We start from the raw sequence: 23902 nt of genomic DNA on the forward strand, positions 1-23902 counted from the left end.
ATTGTAGCCACGAAAGCTCAGTTTTCGATCCTACTTAAAGGCGTGAATCCAGTAATCAGTTGGATAATCAACGTTAATCATACAGGGTGAAAAGTATTTAAACCGACAAACTCTGGGAGGTTGCAGGGGACATAAAAAATATTTTTCCCTGTGAGGATTATTTAAACCGGTGGAGGGGCGTATTACGCTCTTCAGTTGCAGGCAACTACTGTCCACCAATGTAGTAGTGCATTGTCTCTGTTTACTAATGGAGCGGTACTCCAGGAGTGAGTACACTGATACGGTTGGTGCGTACTGCGTAGCGAACCATAACGGACGACCTGCACAGCGGATTTATCAACAACAATATCCTAATCGCCGTATCCAGGATCATACGACCTTTGCTGCTGTGTACCAACGTCTGGTTAATACCGGGTCATTCAGCAGATTACCTGAACAGGGACGCAGTCGCACGGTAAGAACGCTGCAATTTGAGGAAGCTTTCTTGCAGCATGTGGAGTGGGATCTTTCAATCAGCACTCGTGCAATTGCATGTAACATGGGGACGAACCAGATAAATGTAGGAACAGTCCTTCGAGAGCAATTGTTACGTCCATTTCACTTACAGTGTTCACAACCTGGAACCAGGTTATCCACCAAGATCACTGTTCCTCTACCGGTTTAAATACTCCTCAAAGGGAAAAAATGATAACAGGGAAAAATATTTGTTTTGATGTCCCCTACAACCTCCCAGAGTTTGTGGGTTTAAATACTTTTCACCCTGTAGATACGTAGGTGAACAAGAAGGCTAATACCACACTCAGCATACAAGGAATAGCCCAGTTAGGTGCACACATTTTCGTCCTGTTAGTCGCGAATTCAGGTGTAATTTTAGATACAAATACATTAACCGATCACTTCATGAATGCTGCGGCATGTAAGTGTATTGGTAGTATAAGCGCTTTCAGATTCAATGGCAGAGAAGCAAATCAGGAATTACTTGTTAAACTGTAAATGCAAAATTGTAGATGAATCGTTATTTTGCACGGGGTCAGTACAGCGTTAAAAATGCAATCGATAATAAACGTTAGGCTGTTCAATGTACAAAATTATTACGCCAATAGAAGATGTACAGAAGCCGGAAAGGCATCTAGGATTCATAAAGCTCCCAGATGCTGTATTTCTTCCAGTAATTCATTATACTGCCTCGACGCTCGACCAGCATTAATATGTACAGAATATCAGCTTTCACTGGTTAACAAAAATCGTTAAAAACAGAACAAACGAAACGAGTAATTTCTGATAGACGCGTATTACAGAGTTGACACGAGCAAGAAAGAGAAACGCAAGAAATGAGAAAGCGACAATGGAACACAACGTGTTAGCTAATGTATAGGCAGTGACATCTTTGGTTGACATGTAGCTGCCGATTGCCGGCCAGCAGTTCTTCTGATCACATAGCTTACGAAGGTAAACATAGTTTTATTTTAGAGTTCCTTACTGTGCATGGGAGAGCGTTAGTTCAGCTTTTTCCAGCATGGCGTCTAATACAAGGTTTGTTGCGGTGGATACTGAGGCTAGGTGCTGGCTGCTTTAAAGAAACCAGTGGAACTGATTCACAGTGATCTTGCTGGATCATATTAAAGACTCTCACCAAGAAGCGAATGTACTTTCGTGATTGGTAAGATTTTGTAATTCCACCGTGAATTGGTGTCCCTACAAAAATTGGCTCACTTTTACAAGCGAGTTACGTTTGGTTACCGTTAACTTGTGCACCAGAATCGATATAATCTGGAGTTTAGCCAATATTCACTGTCAGCTAGTTCCTTCAATAGAGAATTTAAATTTTTTTAGATGTTTTTGTGGAATCCTTACCTGTAGAATTAATGGAGGGGAAGAGGATAGCTATGCGTTGTCACTAGATCCCTTAGTAAGCGTAAGAGCATCAGAGAGATAATCATCGAACTCCAGTGGCAGACGATGCAAAAGAGGCGGCGTGCATCACAGACAGATGTGCTGTTCAGATTCCGAGAGTATAGTTTCCAAGATGAGGCAACATATTACACACTCTCAAAAACGTTCGAGATAGCCGTAAAAGTAAAATAGTATTTCCTCTGAGTCGTGCACTTTCTCGCGCGACCGCTACGGTCGCAGGTTCGAATCATGCCTCGAGCATGGATGTGTGTGATGTCCTTTGGTTAGTTAGGTTTATGTAGTTCTAAGTTTAGGGTACTGATGACCTAAGAAGTCCCATAGTGTTCAGAGCCATTCGAATTATTTTGAACCGTGCACTTTCTGCCCGCGTTCAGTACCAGACACTTGGGCGTACGATTGCAACGGTAACTTTGCCCTATAGGCCGATGACACCGCATACTTAGTTTTTCGGCAAAGTTAGTAGAGGCAGCGAAAAGAACGGTATTAGTACACGTCCGACTATTACAAGTAACGACGCCAAGGCGGAAAAAAATTGAAGTGCATCTAAGGAGCCAGCTGCTAATGTTCAAACATCACCAACTCTCAGAGCGCTCTAGCCTGAAATTGGAAAACTTCATCAAGCAGCCAATGACACCAGACAGTGCAGCAGATACACACTGCCAAGTACTTTCCGAGTCATCTTAGACGACGCCTTATCGTGGAGACCGCTTACAGAAGCAATCGTAAGAAAAACACGGAAACTAACGAATCTCCTAAAATGTTACGATCGAAAATCAATGATTACAGCCCATAAACTTTTATTTAAACATTAAAAAATAAGTTCGATCTGCTGGTCGTAGTGTATAGTGCATTTGCTTGGGCGGCATTGGAAAACCACAACAGAAAAGGTTTCGACCGCTGGAACTTCGGGATGGTCACCACAGTGTATTACACCACAACGAAAGAAACAGTTTAATCAACAAACACTTGCCCACTAACGACGAAAATTATACCAGAAACTGGAAAATAGCGACAGAACATGGCTCAAAGCTGGACCAATAAAATACGTTTAATGCGGTCCGCCATGATTACCTAACCTAAGTCAACCCCTTTATTTAAGAGAAACACTTGTATTGAACTTCCTCAGTTATTTGTGGACATATTTCAGTCTCTCCGTTTTTACTCTCCACAGTTTTAAATGCGATGGAAGTTACTCAAATGGTTCTGAGCACTATGGGAGTTAACATCAAAGGTCATCAGTCCCCTAGAACTAACCTAAGGACATCACACACGTCCATGACCGAGGCAGGATTCGAACCTGCGGCCGTAGCAGTCGCGCGGTTCCAGACTGAAGCGCCTAGAAGCGCTCGGCCACTCCAGCTGGCGATGGAAGTTGTTCCCTGATGTCTTAACTTACTTCCTATTTACCCTGGCCCATCTTGTCGGTATACTCCATTCTTTCCTCAACGAATTTGCAGCAAACCACCTCGTTTCTTAACGTTTCACGTAATTTTAAACATCGTGCCATAGTACCACATCTCAAACACGTCGATTCTCTTCTTTTCCGGTTTTCCCATAAGCATGGTTCACCTGAAAATCCAATAATGAGCTCCAAACGTACATTCCCAAAAATTTCCTCCTCGAATTACGCTTGCTACTAGTAGATTTATTTTGGCCATGAATGCTGTATTTACTTGCACTACTCTGCTTCTTATATCGTCCTTGCTTCGTCGGCCATGCACTTGCCCGCAAAAGGTCCCGAGTTCGAGTCTCGGTCGGGCACACAGTTTTAATCTGCCAGGAAGTTTCATATCAGCGCACACTCCGCTGCAGAGTGAAAATCTCATTCTGGATGCTTTATTTTGCTTCAATGTAGCAGAATTCCTTTAGTCTACTTAGGTAATAAACTTAACATCAAAATCACAGGCCACTATCTCATTTCTGTTACCAGGTTGAAATATTTATAAACCACCCCACCGCCCTCCCCCCCCCCCCCCCCCCCCTCCCAACTCACAATGTTTCTTAATTTGCACCGTTAATAAAACATTCCCGAAAACAGAATCCATGGATAAAGAGGCTAGATGCCCATAGTAGTGAAAACGATTACTTAAATACGTATTCCCTAGTGAACAGTGTGTGTTAGAATAGACTTAGATATAAAATAGGGAAGGAGTGTTGACACTTTACGATCAGTAAACACAGCTAAACCATAGCATACACTCGATCTTTCAACATTTGTATACATTGTGTGAGTAATTTAACTGTATAGTGTAATCCGAACACCAATAAAAAAGTAAATTCTGTTCAAATTATTTTTTCCGCGAATACTACTAATACTACTAATATTACACAACCAGAGATGACAGAAGGGAAGTCGCTAGTTTTGGATCAACGAGATCTTATGAAGAACGGGATCCTGTGTTTCCCGCCAAAGTGATCCCACAGTCACAGAGGGTCGGTCTTTACGAGGCACGCGGGACCCCTTCCTACGACAAAGCACGGCGGTCGTAAACTCAAAAGACGCTTGCGCGAAACGGCAATGTAAACCGCCCTGTACACAGAAGGTAGGTAATGTTTTTGTGGAGGCTTCATATACTGTTAAGTGACAAACATGTGTAAACTCCAAGTAATTGCAACGTCTTATTACAGACTAATATGCAATACGCGGCGCTAGACGAACATAGCGGAGTGGTTACGTCACACACAGTGACACGATCGTGTAGTGCTTTGTTCCGTATTTTTGGGGGTGACAGTGTGGACTAAAATAAGATAATGTCCTGTAAACACGTGCTCCAAAATGCATACCTTAAGAGCTATGAGTAGCTTTTTGGTAGAAATTATGCTTCACAGAAGTGAAGATGACCACGTATTCACTGTTCTTACGGTGTGCGCTTTAGCGCCCACGTTTGCTAGACACTTTTCTCATGTTTTGGCCCGTACTATCACCCCTCAAATTATGGAATACTAACATAAGGAATACTGTTTTCAACACCTTGTATTGTTTGAATTTTCTAGTGACGCACCTTTCACTAGTTTGTTTAGATGATTCCTCCCCACGGAAAATTACGAACAGATTTCTATATGCTAGAATGTGATCTATCCAGTCACCTGACCGCTCCGAATGTTCCAAAGACCACATTGTGTTCACTGTTGTATATGATAGTACCTACTTCATAAACTATCGTTGGACGGTAAATGAACCTACAAAACCACTGGCAACGAAACAAAATCGTTTCCAGCTGTTTGCATACCAATGACTCCAGCAGAAAAGTTCCACTTTGTCATCCGTTAGTCAAAAATGGCTCTGAGCGCTATGGGACTTAACATCTGAGGTCATCAGTCCCCTAGACTTAGAACTACTTAAACCTAACTAACCTAAGGACATCACACACATCCATGCCCGAGGCAGGATTCGAACCTGCGACCGTAGCGGTCGAGCGGTTCCAGGCTGAAGCGGCTACAGTCGCTCGGCCACAGCGGCCGGCATCCGAATCCATTATTCAGCAGTCGTCGAATCAAATTTTTGTGGTACGAATACGCGGGAAGGCTGTATTAAGAGGCATAGCTAAACTTCCACGGAATGTGTAATACAAACTTTATTGGATGTGGAGGAATCTGAGAAATGTTACTTCCTGCTTTATCAGCCAGATTAAGGCCAAGCCTTTTAAGAGGAAAGCGGGATACCATCTTCAGTAAAAATTCTATATCTTCCTAAGAATCTTGAGTTCATGGGAGCCCTGATACCTAAGCACAAGTGGAGGAAAACCGTAGCGGACACGTCTCGCATACTGAACGTGGGCAGTATATGCTGCTCTGATGAAGGCAGGAATCTACGTAAATAACGATATCCCACAACGAGTTTATTCTGTCCTGTTACGCTTTCCCTATGTCAGAGCGAAATTTTGTCTGGGCTGTAAGAATAAAATGGTTTCAGGTTTTGTAAAGCTACTTGTGTATCGAGAACTGTGCTAGAAAAAGGGTGAGTTTAATGTTCGATGTGTAACGGTCGTCGTGATAAAGAAGCATCATGGAGAAGCCAGCCTTTGATAATTCTTGCTGACATCCTCTGATACTAAGTTGTGTACTGTTTACCCTGTCACACCTTGTCCTTCAGAGAAGTGGATTAAAATGTCCCATTTCACGGAGCCAGAGAAACTTCAGCATAGTGGTTAGCGCCAAAGGATGACGTTTGACAACCTGTATATTGTGATTTTATTGGACTGTTTATTACCTCGTATAGTTCACGATATGGTGCTATGCGTGTAGTTGTCATCCATTCTTATGGCTTATGTGTAAGTGGTCCCCAGTTTCATAATCGCGTGTAGGTGACAGTGATGAATACGAAAATAGGTAGTGTTGTCTTGGTGGTCGACAGTGTAGGGTCTTCATTGAATTCAGGTTCTGTAAATTAACTCAACAGGGTTTCGAGAGAGCGTACTCTCCTTCCAAAAATTCCCGTTTAAGTTTCTCGAACGCCTCTTTAACACTTTGATGTAGCTTTGGTCCGCAACTGAGTAATGAAAAGGGCGTTCCAGTTGCTATGTAGAACTTCCAGTCCACTACCGCATTCGGCTTTTTTTAAATTATTTTTTAACGTCATTCTAAAGTGGATCCGAAACTGCCGACGTTTGTAGTAGCATGGACTATCAGCTCGCTGCATCACAGACAGGAGCGCCTGTGATGCCGAACTCAGCGACGAACCTGGGTGCACGAATGCAAAAAGTTCTTTTTCCGGATGTATCCAGGTTCTGTTTACAGCATCATGATTGTCGCATCCGTGTTTGGCGACATCGCTGTGAACGCACATTGGAAGCGTGTATTCGTCATCGCCATACTGGCATATCACCCGGCGTGAAGGTTTGGGATGCCATTGGTTACACGTCTCGGTCACCTCTTGTTCGCATTGACGGCACTTTGATCAGTGGACGTTAAATTTCAGATGTATTACGATCCGTGGCTCTACCCTTCATTAGATCCCTGCGAAAGCCTACATTTCAGCAGGATAATGCACGACTGCATGTTGCAAGTCCTGTACGGGCCTTTCTGGATACAGAAAATGTTCGACTGCTGCCCTGGCCAGCACATTCTGCAGACCTCTCACCAGTTGAAAACGTCTGGTCAATGGTGGCCGAGCAACTGGCTCGTCACAATACGCCAGCCACTACTCTTGATCAACTGTGGTATCGTGTTGAAGCTGCATGGGCAGCTGTACCTGTACATGGCGCCATCCCAGCTCTGTTTGACTCAATGCCCAGGCGTATCAAGGCCGTTATTACGGCCAGATGTTTTTGTTCTGGGTATTGACTTCTAAGGATCTATGCACCCAAATAGCGTGAAAATGTAATCACGTGTCAGTTCTAGTAAAATATATTTGTCCAATGAATACCTGTTTATCATCTGTATTTCTTCTCAGTGTAGTAATTTTAGTGGCCAGTAGTGTGCAAATCGAAGAAGCGATTGTGGATGTAGAAAGATTGCACAGTACAATAAAAATTTAGGGGCGGGTGGTGGTGGGTGTAGTAGTCGGCGATGACATTGCTCTCCTCATTAAGAAGAATTGCAACACTATTCAATAGAATTAAGTCTAATGGGTTTAACAATGGCGAAAAAGTAAACCGAGCAAACTCTGAAGTAGTGGCGAATAATATCAAAAGTGGAAACGACGAAGTGACTGAATTCTGGTGTCATAGAAGCGAAATGACATACGAAGGACGAAGTAAGGTCATTAAAAGCAGACTAGCTCAGGCAAAGACGGCTATCGTCATGAAAATAAGTCGGCTCAGTTGTAAACATTGACCGTTGAGGAAGAAATTTCTCAGAACCTGAGACTGGAGAGAGAGTGAATTCTGGACTGCGGGGAAAATCGAAACAATATGAAGCGTTTGTGATGTGGTGCTGTTGAAAATCGGGTGGACGGGTAACACAAAAAACGTGGTGTTGGGGATTGGAAGATACCCAACAAATAATTGAAGACTTCGGCTGCAGGTGGTGCTGTAAAACGAAGAGGCTGGCACAGGAGGAGAATTGCAGTGGCCCCGCAACAAAACAGTTCGATGACGTGGAAGAATGTTCAACATGCGCAAGTGTGTAGCGCGGGGTGCTTTGTATGCACTGGCGAAATTTAGTGATGCTTTCTTCCTAGTATACTGTATACGGACTGTAAGTAAATTTTTGCAATTTCCTTCTTGGTAGTGCAAGTTTCTTAGCCACCGTACTGCTGTACGCATGGGGTATTTCCGAGCTACAGAGTGTAAGCAGGATAAGTATGCAGAATGAGTAAGCGTGTAACACTGGACGGTGCGGCTGCTCCAGCGGCAGGTCCAGCACGAGGCAGGCAGTGTGTCCGTGGCCCGGGGTGTCGTATCGACCAAGCCGCAGCGCCGCGCCGCCCGCGCAGGGCAAATCAGATTCCTGCGTCCGCCGCCCGCCCCCAGCCGCCCTCGGCCCTGCGTGTTCAGCTGCGATGCGACCGACTGTCAACAGCCCCGCCCCTGCCGTCGCGTCCCGCTGCACGCACCACGCACGCGTGCCGCACGCAAAGCCGCCGCCCACGTCGGGCCCCGGCTTCCGGGGCGGCGCACACCTGTCCGCTTACTGCATGCTTCTGGCGCTGACCTCACCTTTTTTTACCGTCGGATATAGACGTAATCCGTACCACCATACACTGATGGCGATCGTCCGCCCATTCTACATACAGCGTGTAAAAACTTCACGGTACAGTAGAGGGTGAAATGACGAGTACTTAAGATCGGAACCCACGCCAGGAAGAGACATCCTACGTCGTTGTATATACAGATAGGAACAGGACAAAAATGTGAAAACACAGCGACAGATGCATCCTGTAACATAAAAGCAAATGCTAGCCAAGCCTGCAGGTTTTATGTGACACGAACGGCACGTATAAAATTTCCTCAGTACATTACAAGTAAATGTGGTGCTACAGAAGAATGCTGAAGATTAGATGGGTAGATCCCATAACTACTGAGGAGGTATTGAATAAAATTGGGGAGGAGTTTGTGGCACAATTTGACGAGAAGGGACCGGTTGGTAAGACATGTTCTGAGGTATCAAGGGATCACAAATTTAGCATTGGAGGGCAGCGTGGAGGGTAAAAATCGTAGAGGGAGACCAAGAGATGAATACACGTAGGTTGCAGTAAGTACTGGGAGATAAAGAAACTTCCACAGGATAGGGTAGCATGGAGAGCTGCATCAAACCAGTCTTAGGACTGAAGACCAAAAAAAAACAACAACATTACACGTGTTCTAGTCGCGGTCGGGACAGTCTTGTGTGTGGCTGTGAGTGCATTAATGCCTGAACTGAGTGGGTGCAAAATTTTGGAGCTTTTATGGTGGGTGCTTTCGTAACCAATGGAGCCCAAGTGTTTGGTGTTTGAAGAGACTCCGTGTAGAATATTAATACTGCATACAGGGAAAGAGCCGGCCGGGGTGACCGAGCAGTTCTAGGCGCTACAGTCTGGAACCGCGCGACCGCTACGATCGCAGGTTCGCATCCTGCATCGGGCATGGGTGTGTGTGATGTCGTTAGGTTTAAGTAGGTCTATGTTCTAGGGGACTGATGACCTTAGAAGTTAAGTCCCATAGTGCTCAAAGCCATTTTGAACAGGGAAAGCGGAAAAACATCAGACGCGAAGTCACAACCTGGACAGAAGTGTGTTGAGATCGTGACACACTGTCATTGAAGAGGACTGTAACGAAAAATGGGAAGACAGAAACTGCAAAAAAGTTAGTGCAGAACTGAATGTCACGCTTGCGAACTCATTCAGCAGCAAATCTTCACAACGGGAGCTACCGAAGTAGATAATTGTGGGGGGGCGAGATATAATTCCAAAACCAATCATCAGTGATATACGAGGTGTGATCAAGAGGTAAAGGAAATTTTTGTTTTTCTTAAATAATGAGGCAACATAATGATCTAGTATTTTGCTTTTTTTCCCAAAAAATCATGAGTAAGCTTTAGGGCGTGAGCGAGAGCATAACCACGATACAATTTCCACTCGTGGTTTTGTCACAATTCTGTTTTTTTTTTTTTTTTTTTTTTTTTTTTTTTTTTTTTTTTTTTTTTTTTTTTTCGGGTTGCTTCAAGGAGATTGTGCTCAACTTGCAGGTAGCATTCCTTCTTGACCGTACGATGATAACGCAGGAACTCATGATACACTGTCCCTTTGTAATTCAAGAAAACGGTGACAAGTATCTTCACATGTGATTTCAATCCTTTTTTTTTCCTTCGTTCTTCAGGGCGTTTCCATTGGAACGGTTGGACTTCGGATTAGACATCATACCCGTAAACCCATGTTTCGTCTCCTGTTATAACCTTCTTTAGAAGTTCTAGATCATTGTCTACTTCATTCAACAAGTCCTGAGCAACGTCTAAGCGATGTTGTTTTTCTGTCGGAATTCAACAGTTTTGGTACGATCTTTTTGCTGCTACACGGTTAATGCCAACACCCGAAAAAATTGCTTGGTATGAGCCAAAGGATATGTCGACATCAGCAGAAATCTCTCTGATAGTGATCCATCGATTTTCCAGAACAATTTTCTTTATTTCTTCCACATTGTCCTCAGTAATGATCTGCCAGTGCGTCCAGGGCGGTTGTATTAAGTTTTCTCGGCCCTCGTAAACTAAATTTTACTCGTAGTAGATTCGCCAAAAACCACAGCCAACAGTTTAATACGGTGCTTCACTTTTTCATGAAAACTCTTTGACCCATCATTTTGGAAAGTAAAAATTTACCGAGCAGCCGATAACACATGTAACCTTCTCGACTGTCAACAATAAACTAAATATTCATAACAGCTGTGTCCTATACCTCCAAATTGTTGTTGAACCTTTGTAGATAAAATGTAAGAGACACTCTACTTGCGTGGCAGATACAGATCTTACCAGTTTTGCCGATATTCTTTCTTATTCCATTCCTATATTGAGCGAGGGAACAAGGGCTACATTGTTCTCTCGAAATCCTGGTAGATAAGTTTAGAGAACCGGTATTCGGGAGTGTCTGCGACATTTCTGCTGCCGCAAAAGTGAATATCGCGTAGGGATCATTAGAATAAGGTATGGGGAGAGTGCATTACTTTTTTTTTTTTGTTTCTCCGTGCAGCACACGAATCAAATGGGACAGAAAATGTTGCGTTAGTGTGAAGTACTTTCCGCCACCCCTGTTCAGTGTATTTTGTGCACGAACATACATGCTCTGTAGGCCTGTCATCAGTATTGTTGACACATTTTACATGATCCCGATGAGGTTCGCGACTGTCTTCAGAATTTTGCAAACACCACTTTATTTCTCTTGCTGCACGCGTTTCAATAGCAGCACTTAGCTTGACAACACGCAATTCTGTATATTTATATAAATGACTAGAAGGTACAAAATAGGAAGTGTTGCTGAATGAAGAGTTAAAAAAATGTGAATTTTTTTAAAAAAGTCTTTGTTGGAGGATAAAATAAAAATCACTAGTTTCGAGAGTAGTTAAGGTCAACGAGTCCGTAATAACAGATTGGATATTTTCCTGTGGTTTCTGTAAGGAAAAAAATTACTGTTCGTTAACATGTGTTGTCGCGAGTGTTCGTGATGTAATTATAGTATAATATGTGTGTTCCAGTGGGATATACTGATAGCATTGTAATACTATCATACATTATCAGTATTAAAAGTACCGTATTTAACAGTTTAAACCACTACAGTATAAACAAAACTGTGTAAGTGATGTTTCCAGTTTAATGCTATATACACCTGAAGAAATAGATTTTCTCATTAGACGTCACTTAATAGTTTATTTTTCGTGATGTGAGACTTACCAAAAGACAAAGTTCTTGTTAATTTTTCTGGACTGGACCAACGAAATTTGACCACCTAATTTAATCTGCACGCAAAACAACAAAAGCATGGTACTATAGCATAAGAAAACAAAATATAAAATTACGAGATGGGTACCTGAAAGGGGCGATGCAGAAACTCGTCGTGCAGGGCTAGGTATTGCTATTGAAACATGACTGATGCGTACAGTAAAAAAATTACTTGTTTGCTCTACGATGTGTTTTGAGAGTTTCACTCTTCATCTTCAGGTGGACGGACACTCGTATTAAATTATTGAGTGATTTTTTTTTCCTTTTTCCAAGTTGTTGAGTGTATTGACCTGTTTCACTATTTAATGTTCCAAAAATAGTTATTACTCTTGAAAATTTCTTTGAAAACTATTTTTGAAGTGTGCGTCTGACCAGCAATATCTGTTCCTACATCCTTCCCTACACGGGTAAGGAACACGCAAGTAAAGTTCTCGAATGTGGTTGCGTGAGAACAATCCAGAATCGGCGGAGGGCTTGTATGGTAAACAGTTCCGAGTAGGATCGTAAGCTCGGGTGCTTAGGAGCGCAGTCGCCTTCACCTGTGATGGTTCGGTTCTCATGGCGCTAGTGCCAAAATGCGCATCCATCAGTGGCGGTTTATGCTGGTCGGCACAGAGGCCACTGTGCGCAGTCGCAAAACACAAAGGGCGTGGGAAACTGGAACAGGCGTTGTTCACATTCACTGCCCGATGCGGCGCGGGGGCATTGCACTCTTCCGATTGGAGGTGTTTCTCTGTTTATAGTCACGTAATCTGCTGAAAACGGAGGTAGTCGGAAATATTTCTCAAAGCTAAGTAAAGAAAGAGAGATCAGTGCTAGGTAAAAGAGCGGTGGAGCTAAAAGAATGTGTAACCAGTAGTCGCTACTGTTCGCTGTTCCTTTTTGTGCAGTAAAAGACGTAAATGCGAAGTTTGTGTATAGTTGAGTTAAAGCTTGTTGTCAAAGTTTGGTCCGACTGACTAATATCTTTTGGTAAGAATGAGTGAGATATAGAGAAATGTTCCATACTAGTTGTCGGCTTCGACCAGTGACATAGGAAACATGCAACAAACGCGGTAAACGTATTGCGACTACGTTTTTCCTAACGGGCGAAGGTACAAATCAGTTAAAACAGCTGTAACAGATTTTTCACCCACATTCTTTGGGTTCGGCTACCAACTACAGACTGTGAATATATGCACGAAAAGGTGACGTGACAGGAGCCGTTATCATTGTCACTGGTCAGAGCCGACGGTCGTATCGAACATTCCTCTTGACTCGAAAAGTGGACGGTGTAGGCATTCCTTCTGATCCGAAAAGTGCGCAGTGTATGGAGCCACCTTCGAGAGCTGTTTCTCTCACTTGCATGAGAGAGAGAGAGAGAGAGAGAGAGAGAGAGAGAGAGAGAGAGAGAGAGAGAGAGAGAGAGAGAGAGAGAGGGGGGGGGGTAGAGGTGGGGGGGGGGAAATTATTGTAACAGTTGATGTGTTCCATTGCATCACATAACAAACGTTTTTTCGCAATAGGAAAATATCGCGTTTTTTAAACATAGCGAATAATTCTAATTACTTCTCCAAAAGCTGAATTCAGAAACGTCCGACATTTCTTCCTTTGCCTGAACTAAACATTAGAGTAGTAATAAACTTTTCGGAGACATGAACACGAAACATTCACATACAGCAGTCTTCACGGATTGTTGTTATTGCCATGGCTTCGTGGGAGGATCAGAAACTCCACGTACGTCGATCCGTATAAGTACGGAGTTCTTCGTCCAGTAAATTCTTCTACCTTCGACAAAATATTTTCAATTTTTCGCGAATATTGGAAAGACCGTCAGTGAGCTACCATTGCTTTCTCTTTTAAGTTTTACGAGATATGCGGCTCAGTGGTTAGGTGCTATGTAGGAGGAGCGGGGTTAGAATGGCCTTCCTGCCATCCAGATGTTTTCCGTAGTTTCCCAAAATCACTTTTGAGGACCGATGGGGTTGCTACTTGGGAAAAACCACGTCTGATTCCGATTTTTATTATCTTTCACACTTACCGCCACATCCACTGGTGTCTATCTTTTCGTTTAGATGATTTGTCTTCCGTTCAGAGATACAAGTTTTAAAGCCCATATATTTGCCACGACTTCCTATTCAGCTGGGATACACGAACAACTGATAACACACCTCTCAGTTTTTGTCAGACAGTCGCTCATATTTTGTTTGATGCATTACCAGCTTAGTAGCTGATCTTTCAACATTTGAATTATTAATGGTAAACTATTTTAAATTATTATTATTGTATTATTAGCGATGTGGTACCTTCGTTCGCACACACGCGAGACAGATCTCCTACGTCACAATATTTTATTTTGCTTTTGGGGCTACAGCAAACTCCAGTCGAAAAACACTGGTAATACGAATTGCCCATGTTTTATCGGAAACTGCTGTTACTCTGTTTACAAAACACAACGCAACATGTCATATCCGAAAAAGAATTTCTCAACTAGTTATTACTCGCCGGAAACTGGCAACTTACTTACAGAACTGTTTTTCAAATACATTATATACCATGGTTCTCATTCACCAAAGAGTCAAAACAGCGGTGCAGTCAAGCGAATTTCGTCCTGCAACACTTTCCAGCGTCTCGGTGTGAGAGTTGTCCTATCGACTCGTCTCCGCTATCTACCCTTAGCGGATCACAAACTATTTCAGTGCCACTTTGCTGCTCAGATCGCGATTCTTAGGGATAACCACACGCGCGTGTTTCGTCATTTACATCTTCCTAACCAAAAAATTGTATTCTAAACGAAAATTTAGTATTATAACGGAATACTTCGTCTTTCGGTTTTTTTTTCCCTAAACCGATATCAAGAAGCCAGCTGATCGGGAGCTTATTGTATTTTGTAAGTTGTAGGGACAAGAACATTCATTCGCGGAACTGTGATAGATTCCATCTCCAGTCCGTTTGTGCTTCGTCTCCAGTGACTTCTGCGTCTCTGGGATGTTGAATCATAACCTTAGTTTTTCCGTGTTGACATGCTGTGTGCTCTTAGTCTGTAAACACCAAATGCACTTTTATTTCTAGTACTAAATGTTTTTATTTCTGTTTGTGCGCAGGCCTCGATGGACCTTCCACCCGACAAGGCGAAACTGCTCAAGCAGTACGACGACGAGAAGAAGTGGGACATCATCTGTGACCAGGTAAGCAGCAGCAGCGGCGGGCTTTTCTGTCTGCCTCACACGGCCTGCAGTTCCATCTCGGGAGGAGTGTGGGATCGGTGGAGCACAGAGGAGAAATTCTGGAGAGCCTCTGGGAACACAGCAAGGCCGCCGCTGGCGCCCTGTGCCCGAAAAACACGAGTAAGGTGACGGTCATAGTGGCGTCGGCATCTGGAGACTGGGCCGTGCAATAGCAGTAAGCACTGAGATTCTTGTCACAAACATACACTCTCTCCAAAAATCACGTGGTTATCGCCCTGTGCAAGGTTAGCCCGTAAGCAGTTTACAGATTGTGCACTTCATTATCTCCCAAGTGCAGACAGGTCCCTCGCAGAGGTGCCGCTTGTTTTGTAAACGCGTTTCTTAGGCATGTTAACAATTTGCAATCGATATCTAGAGTGAACCGCCTTAAACCTTATTAAGAAACAAGTCAATGGCATTTCGTTTGTTACATAGCTCCGGTGCCGCAAATTGTTTTGAAATACAGGGTGTTACAAAAAGGTACGGCCAAACTTTCAGGAAACATTCCTCACACACAAATAAAGAAAAGATGTTATGTGGACATGTGTCCGGAAACGCTTAATTTCCATGTTAGAGCTGATTTTAGTTCTTCCACCTACGCTCAATGGAGCACGTTATCATGATTTCATACGGGATACTCTACCTGTGCTGCTAGAACATGTGCCTTTATAAGTACGACACAACATGTGGTTCGTGCACGATGGAGCTCCTGCACATTTCAGTCGAAATGTCGTACGCTTCTCAACAACAGATTCGGTGACCGATGGATTGGTAGAGGCGGACCAATTCCATGGCCTCCACGCTCTCCTGGCCTCAACCCTCTTGACTTACATTTATGGGGGCATTTGAAAGCTCTTGCCTACGCGACCCCGGTACCAAATGTAGAGACTCTTCGTGCTCGTATTGTGGATGGCTGTGATACAATACGCCATTCTCCACGGCTGCATCAACGCATCAGGGATTCCATGCGACGGAGGGTGGATGTGGATGCATGTATCCTCGCTAACGGAGGACATTTTGAACATTTCCTGTAATAAAGTGTTAGCATTCCATGATTAATGTGATTTGAAGAGAAGTAATAAAATGAGCTTTAACATGGAAAGTAAGCGTTTCCGGACACATGTCCACATAACATATTTTCTTTCTTCGTGTGTGAGGAATGTTTCCTGAAAGTTTGGCCGTACTTTTTTGTAATACCCTGTAGAAAAGGAGGAAATAACCGCCGCTGTCTTAAGTTTTGACCATATTAACGAGTTTGTGTTTTGATAATTCTGCTACGGTAGCGTTGCGGAACGGATACAGAATACACCAAAGTAAAATTGTGATAAATCGCAAATTTTCTGCATGTAGTAGCTACTATTTTTTTAACAAATTGGAATATTTTTACGGACTAATTTTTGTGTTCTAGTGTCTTCTGTTCAATATTCCTTCATTTTTCGGGAACTCAATTATTCTTCGAACATACGCATTGTCCACCCCCACCCCCCTGTACGGCTTCCTAATGTGAATCCTTAAAAATAAACAAAATAGTTTGAAGATGTGCATTATTCACTGTCGTATCAGAATGGTAGCACTTGCCCACTCTAATAAATTTGTCGAACATTCATCTCTGAAGTATATGGTCATAGTCACATCAACTTTTCCCACGATATTTATTCTTTATAAGTGTCTCTCTACTAACTAAAATATAAAGCGTTTCTTTGTAGTCTGACAACTGAAGTCTCAGCTCTGTATGCAATTTGTATTTGGGTTTTTGCTTTTAAGTCCCGAGTCATATATTTATATTCACGAAACGCACTACACATTTTAAGTAATGACCAACACAATATGGCAGCTTAAATCGTTTTAACCCTTCATCCGTGAAGATGGTCCAAGACCGAAACCAGTAGAATTTTGATTTAAAATAAAAACAGCTGACGTTTTAAATACGCATTTTATAAAACTGAAATCAGGCCCATGTGATAATTAAATAATTTTCTCCTTTCATGTATTTTGATAGCATGCATAGCAGCAGCAATTAAAATTACTATTACTAATAAAGAAATATGTAAAAACGGGGGAAATGTCGGACCTTCTTCAGTTTGTGGTGTACATCGCCGCTCATGCGATGGGGTATTTTTCTTCAGAGTATACTGGGTGTCACAGGGCAAATGGTCAATATTCATGGATATGACAGGAAAGATTATTCGTAGCAAAAACGTCAGGTAAACCATGTGCTTTAATATGTATGCTTGAAAGGCACTGTTCACTAGATCTTTCGCGGTAGCGAAGATGTAGTGATCATAGCTCTTAAGGTACGCATTTTAGAGGCTATTTTTACTGGACTTTTTGCTTAGAATGATCGTTCTTGTCACATACCTGAATACTGACCATTCCTGCTGGACACACCCCGTAGACACGAAAAACCTTCCTCGTGAATCTGAAAGAGTCATTGCATTTCACACCCTTCGTATTCTCCGTCCATAGCAATAGCATCACGGGAATCAAAGAATTTATGCAGCCTGTGACCGCGTGATTTGGCCTTCCTTCCACGACTCGAAATACACATTACCACTCTCGATGTATCAGATAAATCTTTGAAACCAGGCGCTGATAATTTTGTTTTCCTGGTATTTGGTCGTAATTTTTTTCCCCCTACACTGAACTGGGCAGTAAGAAGACACGGAAGTGAATGTCTTCAGCTTCCTTAACATTTTAAAAATAAACAGTGTTGATCAATCATTCATTACCCGCGACATTACATCCTTCCGTTCGTCCTTCCCTGTAAGTATTGAGAAACAATACATCCTTCCTTTCGTCTTTCTCTGTAAGTATTGCGAAATAAGTGAACACACATCCATCGTTGGAATAATCCTGGCCGCGAAGTTTTCCTTGTATCGATATACTTCTGGGTGTCCATAATGATACTTCATCCTTTGCATTGAATCTTTTTTGGAATCATTAATTCCTCTGAATAATAGTTTCACGGATCTTATGGCAACACTCACTCGGTCCCGGCGGAGGCTCGAGTCCTCCCTCGGGCATGGGTGTGTGTGTGTTTGTTCTTAGGATAATTTAGGTTAAGTAGTGCGTAAGCTTAGGGACTGAAGACTTTAGCAGTTAACACACACACACACACACACACACACACACACACACACACACACACACACACACACGCGCGCGCGCTCGCTAACATTGTCGGCAATTAACACACGATATAAAATTTGAAGCAGCAACCGTGTTTGCTGATGTACCAAGCAACTCTTAGAACAAGCAGGACGGCCGCAGTCCTTGATTGGGGCCTACATGCTACAGTGAGACAGCTGCCGGATGACAAGAAACCCGTTTTCAAATGTGTAAATACCGATATACATATTCTACGAGGAACTTAATTTCCACAGAATTCAGCTAACAATGTGGAACGGCGGCCGAGAAGCATACACTACGGAGATGTTGGAGGGTCTGTGACCATCGTTCAACGTTGGCTGGAATTTTCAAAAACAATTGTTTTCTCGAAAAATTTTTAGCTTACTTCACCATGCATACTACTTACAATCCAGTAACGCTGACACACAAGCAGTCTAATTACAGAGATTCACGGCGACAATGATTGTACACTGTTTATTCTTCTGTTTTGTTAGTGACAGTAGGGTAACGTCGTAGAATTTGTCGACACGCCTTGATGCGCAAAATTTGACAATTTTTCCCATCATAGTTTTCGCTTCATCAGAATATGGAAACACGGGCATACAGAATGATGTATCATCCCATTGTTAGAGGACTCTTGTTATAGTATGTGACATGCAGCTTAAGCGACTGTTGTTTCTTGCTTTCGATGAATTGTGGCCGCCTAGCCAATTCCAAAATTAGGCGATTCGCAGTAACAGCTGACAGTGGTTCGTATATTGTTAAGACGCTGTGGAGCAACCGTGGTACTGAGAAGTTCGTGAGGTTCACCGAAACGCATCAGTGCGTGTACATTTTACATCATTATTGAAATAAATTTCAGTTAAAAGAAGTGCCTAGGTTGCAGATTTAATTCTGCAATATTGAATAAAACATGTAACAAATGTGGAGAAATAAAAGGGGGAAAAAATGAATCCCTGTTTTCGAGGCTAATTTTTGTGCTGTAAGTATGCGTTCGTTTCAGAAGAAAATACAGCTAGTAAAAAAACTGAACGACCAGGATTTTTCTCTCACGGTAGCCTTCGTTTACCGAATCAGTAATATTACAGGAATCGCCGAAAGGCGGGAACTCTGCTGTTGCCCTCTTCAGCGTACGTGCATTATAAGTCTTGTACTGTTAAGTGGCCACGACATGGGCTTTGTCGTTTACTCTTTACGGACTTGGCGGTGTTTTCACCAGGCTCCAATTACAACTGCTGGTAAAAGCTGCACTGAATAGCTTTCTCGGCCGGAAACAAAATTAAATTGTAGAACGCCCCCACAGAAAATTTGTGCAGTTCCAACATTCCTTTGGCGTAAAGGACCAACAGCTACACCTCATTATTTATCTAGTTCTCTCTCGCAGCTGCATACATATTCCTTAAAGGTGATTAGTTTCGAACGAACCCATTCCTTTTTCGAACTACTAACTAACTTGATTTTGTATTGTGCCAAGGACAGACAGTTCGAATGTATACCGGTAAGTACAGAACAAAAGTTCCATGTATTACATTGGAACTATTTTACAATTACATGATAAAGGCACAGATTCGTTAAGAAAATAAGTACCGGTGAGAAATATGTATCCATCAGTAACAGGAAGTTAAACAATAAAAGATTTTTTCAGCAGTTGTCTCAGACTTTGGACACTGTCTGTTCTAATGATCCAAAAGTGTATTTGAAGCAGAAGGCAGAATTATTTGTTTTCTGTTTGATGGAAGCCGTGCTAGGAAACCTTACCAGGTGAAAACTTACACAAAAACGTTATTTAGTAAACGGTGCTCTCTTTAAATATTTATTAAAGAAAAGTAATTCAGATTAGCGCCGTCAATGGCAAGAGTACTCATTCCCTAGTCATATACATAAAAATATGAATAGGCTAAAAAGTTTGTTTCCGGGCGTGCGTTTCTAAGAAATCTTAAACTGGAGAAAAAGAGAGCTGCCACCTACATTATTTGGGTTCAGCTACTGTAGTTAATAATACCACTAATAATAATAATAATAATAATAATAATAATAATAATAATAATATTGGTAACTTGCAACCTTGGCGGACATCAAATTTGGTAAGTAAACATATTTATTCATTAACGTGTGAAGATGGATTTTGATGCAGTTTTTCACTTCAGCATAAATTGTATGTTGCGCTGTAGGAGTTAGTTGTACTAGCGGTTGAGACTCGCTCACCTGCGTCTTGTAGGCTTATTTGCAAGCAGAATGTACCATTGAAACCAGTAACAAATAACATACTAGAAGCAGAATACCTAACTTTGCACCAGAAGAGGACGTAATTTGGAGCAGTAGAACAACTAGACAGTGTACCCATGTGGAAACAAACTCCTGACACGTTCTCAGATACAAATTACCGACGTTTCACTGTGGCAACTCCTTCTGTACTGTAAAAGTTTTGAATAGAAATAAGCATTAAGTTAAAATTTTCAAATTTGCGACCATATGACTATACAGTTTTTTAGACAGTGCGCGAGTGTTTAACTGGCATGTTTGACGAGTCAGGACGAACTAAACCTAATACACAACAGCGCCGCTGCCTTTCAACGTCCAGGCTAGCAGCTACGCAGAGGTAGCTCTTACGGCGTATACTTCCAGCGTAGATTAATCATGCAAGTATTTCTTGGTACCATGTGAGGCTGACATTGACGTCAGCAGGTCAAACATCTGAGGTGTTGACTGGTATCCTTATTCGCGATCTAGCCAGTAATGTTCTCGGTGATCTCGGCACAGAACACGTGTTTCGCGTGGGACAGCAGTGGCTGTACTTGCCTCCTCAGAGGCGTGGTCCTGACAGCGAGCGGTGACGACGGCGATAAATCTTGCACGCTCGTGCCGACAGGTTGATCCATTCAGTGTGTGTGTGGGGGGGGGGGGGGGGGGGGGGGGGGGGCTCGGGCAGGTTGCCAAATGGGTCGCAGTTCACGGCTGTGACAAGACCAACTCGTACCGCAGGACGGACGAATTTACATGACAGATTGTTCAGAAGATGCGGAAGGGGACGGTGTGCTACAGCCTCCTCTCCGCCTTCCCGCCACCTAACACTCGGGAGATTAAAGGTCGTAGACATCTGTTCTCTGGAAACGTCTGTGGACTGCGTGGCAGACGGTACTTCATCTTACCAGTTATTAAGGATCCTTCCAGTTCCCCTCAATTATTAAATACCAGAACAACAATTGCTTTAATGTCTGTGCGCGCTGTAACTAGTCTTATCTATCCTTCGTGGTACCTACGGGTGCACTTCGTAGGTATAGTATACACCAAGAAAAGCTCCGCGTTCTGCCCCTAATGGGCCAGTCGTGTCATCCCTTATCAGTAACGCCATTGCGTACGGTATGGGTTAGGGATGGAAAAAATCAATACCGGTCTTTCAGTTCCAAATAACAGGTATTTTTCTGTCTTTGGTTGGTATCTGTTATAACAGATATTCATTTTTTTTTACTGATAACTGAGTAGAAAAACAGAAATATGAATTAGCTATAACACTGCTAATGTTTTTAAATAAACTGTTCTTAAAATTTGCTTTGATATTTAGAATTTGATTTGTTTTGAAATATTTTTACGTAAAATGAGAGAAGCAATCAATGCTAGTTTAATGGCAATGGCGACAGAAACGACCAACAAACGCATCGCATAAGAATTGGTATACACCACTGCTGAGACAGTAATGCCCCTGTTGCCGTGTGTCGTGCTTCAAGGTACGCGTGTACGTGCAGTGTGTAAGGTTTGGCCCCCACCTGGTCTGTACCGTAGTATCTCTCTGTGGTCGCAAGACATCCGTTGTATTGCAGAATGGCACCAAGCATAGTCTGCATGTATTTTTACGAAGTGACGTAACATTGAAGTACATTGCTTTATTTGCGTTAAAAAATTGTCTGCCAGTTGTATGAAAAATAAAACAAACAACTATTCATTCATGATGGACAATAAAAATAGAAAGTAGCCGATCTGCTGCCTGCCTCTACATAATACGCCTTTATCAGCTTGTAGCGCTTGAAAACGGACAAATTAACATAAAGTTTTATTCAGCTTCAGTTTTCAAACTTTGGCGTGACTGTTTGTGATGCCCAAATACTGAATTGAACGCTGGTTATAACACGATTTTAATCAGTTTTTCAAAAAAATTATAAGTAGAGAATACTGGTGTTTTTTGTTGTAGTAGTAAACACTTACCACTTTCCGAGAAAAGCAGCGAACGCTGGACGGACAAACTTCCCTTATATTTGCCCATTTAATTCAACATTTTTATTGTATGTATCTTGAAACTGAAAGTCAAAATTTTTTCAATCTTTGTTTGATTTCTGCATATATTACAGGCAATAATCCGAACAAAAACCGATAATCGGTTATATCAGAAACTGGCTATTTTGAGCGGTTTTAACAGACAGGTAAACTGCCGTGGAAAAAGCGATATTACCGAAAACCGGTTGTTTCAGCGATAACCGCTCTTCCTAGTATGGAGAGGCGTGGGGTCAGCACACCATCCGTCCGGTCGTTGTCGGCTTTCTTGACCTTGGAGCCGCTGCTTCTCTCTCACTCGTTGAGCTTCTGAATTGACATTAAGAGGCAGAGTGAACCCCGTTGTAGTCCTCTCGCGAAGGAGAAATCCCTGGCAGTACCGGTAATCGAACCTGGTTACTGAGCTTAGCAACCAGACACGCTGACTACTGAGCTGTGGAGGCGGACATCACATACGTAGTACGTTATTTAAAGCTGATTCTTCAAACTTTTCTTAGGTTTTGTCCGAGCCAGTTCAGTTTCTTCAGCATCTCTGTGACACTTTCCCACGGATGAAACAAACTTTTGACCATTCCTGCTGTGATTACCTCTACATGTTTAATATCGCCTCTTACTCCTCTCTGGTACTGTTTCCGCATACTTGAGAAATATGCAAGGAAGAGGCTCAGGAGTATTAAGTAAGCAATATTGATAGTGCACAACCAATGAACCGAAGACTAAAATGTATGTGATAATTCCATTCCATATCCCTACAAATTATCAAGTCCAAGTATTTATGGCTTGACATATTCCAGTTGTTTCATTGGCATTCTAGGCAAATAGCTTTTCCACGACTGATCAGTGTAGGGATGGGGCGACAGAAGGAAAATTTGCTTTTTGCTTTCGCTTTTCTGTTAAGCAGCATATTAGGTGATGGCACCCAAAATTCTCTATGATTATTAGAAATTATCACGAAGAATTACTTTTTCATGCGATCTTCACAAAAAGCATTTTTTTTCCAATTTGCTGTTTAAGGTGCAGTACTATTTTGCGGCACTTTTTACGTTACGGTGTTGTAATCTTTAGTCCTGAGACTGGTTCGATGCAGCTCTCCATGCACCCTATCCTGTGCAAGCTTCATCATCTCCCAGTACTTACTGCAACCTACATCCTTCTGAAATCCTTCTGAATCTGCTTAGTGTATGTTACGTTACAAAAGCAAAACATAGTAATTCAATCGGTTGCGCCACTTTCGAAAAAGTGATATCTGATTGTACAATTGAAACGGTTAGAACTGATGTTGTACTACTCTGTGTGTGTGTGGGGGGTGGGGGGTGGGGGGGGGGGGTTGGGTGTCTCCAATCGTAACGTCCTCTAGGCCGAAGATATGTATTTGTTTGGCGTGAAAAGATACAAAGAAACTTGAAGGTTGGTGTGGAAACTCCTAAGCTGTACTAGGAATAATCCATTATAATCAAGACTTGCATACCCAACAACTGAACGGCTATTGTCGTTAGCTTTTGTAGACCCATTCCTTTCGCCGAAGGTGTTTTTAGTATGTG

At 42.5% G+C, this 23902-nt stretch overlaps 1 protein-coding gene across 13 annotated transcripts in view; it reads left to right on the top strand.

The window, feature by feature from the left end:
• Positions 1–23902, top strand: part of LOC126354835 (formin-like protein) — a 406363-nt gene that overhangs the window by 193654 nt on the left and 188807 nt on the right. For all 13 annotated transcript variants that reach the window (XM_050004794.1, XM_050004791.1, XM_050004789.1 and 10 more), the window contains exon 2: positions 14844–14927. In XM_050004794.1, coding sequence (XP_049860751.1) covers positions 14844–14927 — 84 coding nt within the window. The remainder of the gene's footprint in view (positions 1–14843; positions 14928–23902) is intronic.

The sequence above is a fragment of the Schistocerca gregaria genome, chromosome 3 (assembly GCF_023897955.1).
Source record: "Schistocerca gregaria isolate iqSchGreg1 chromosome 3, iqSchGreg1.2, whole genome shotgun sequence".
In the NCBI taxonomy this organism is placed as follows: Eukaryota; Metazoa; Arthropoda; class Insecta; order Orthoptera; family Acrididae; genus Schistocerca; species Schistocerca gregaria.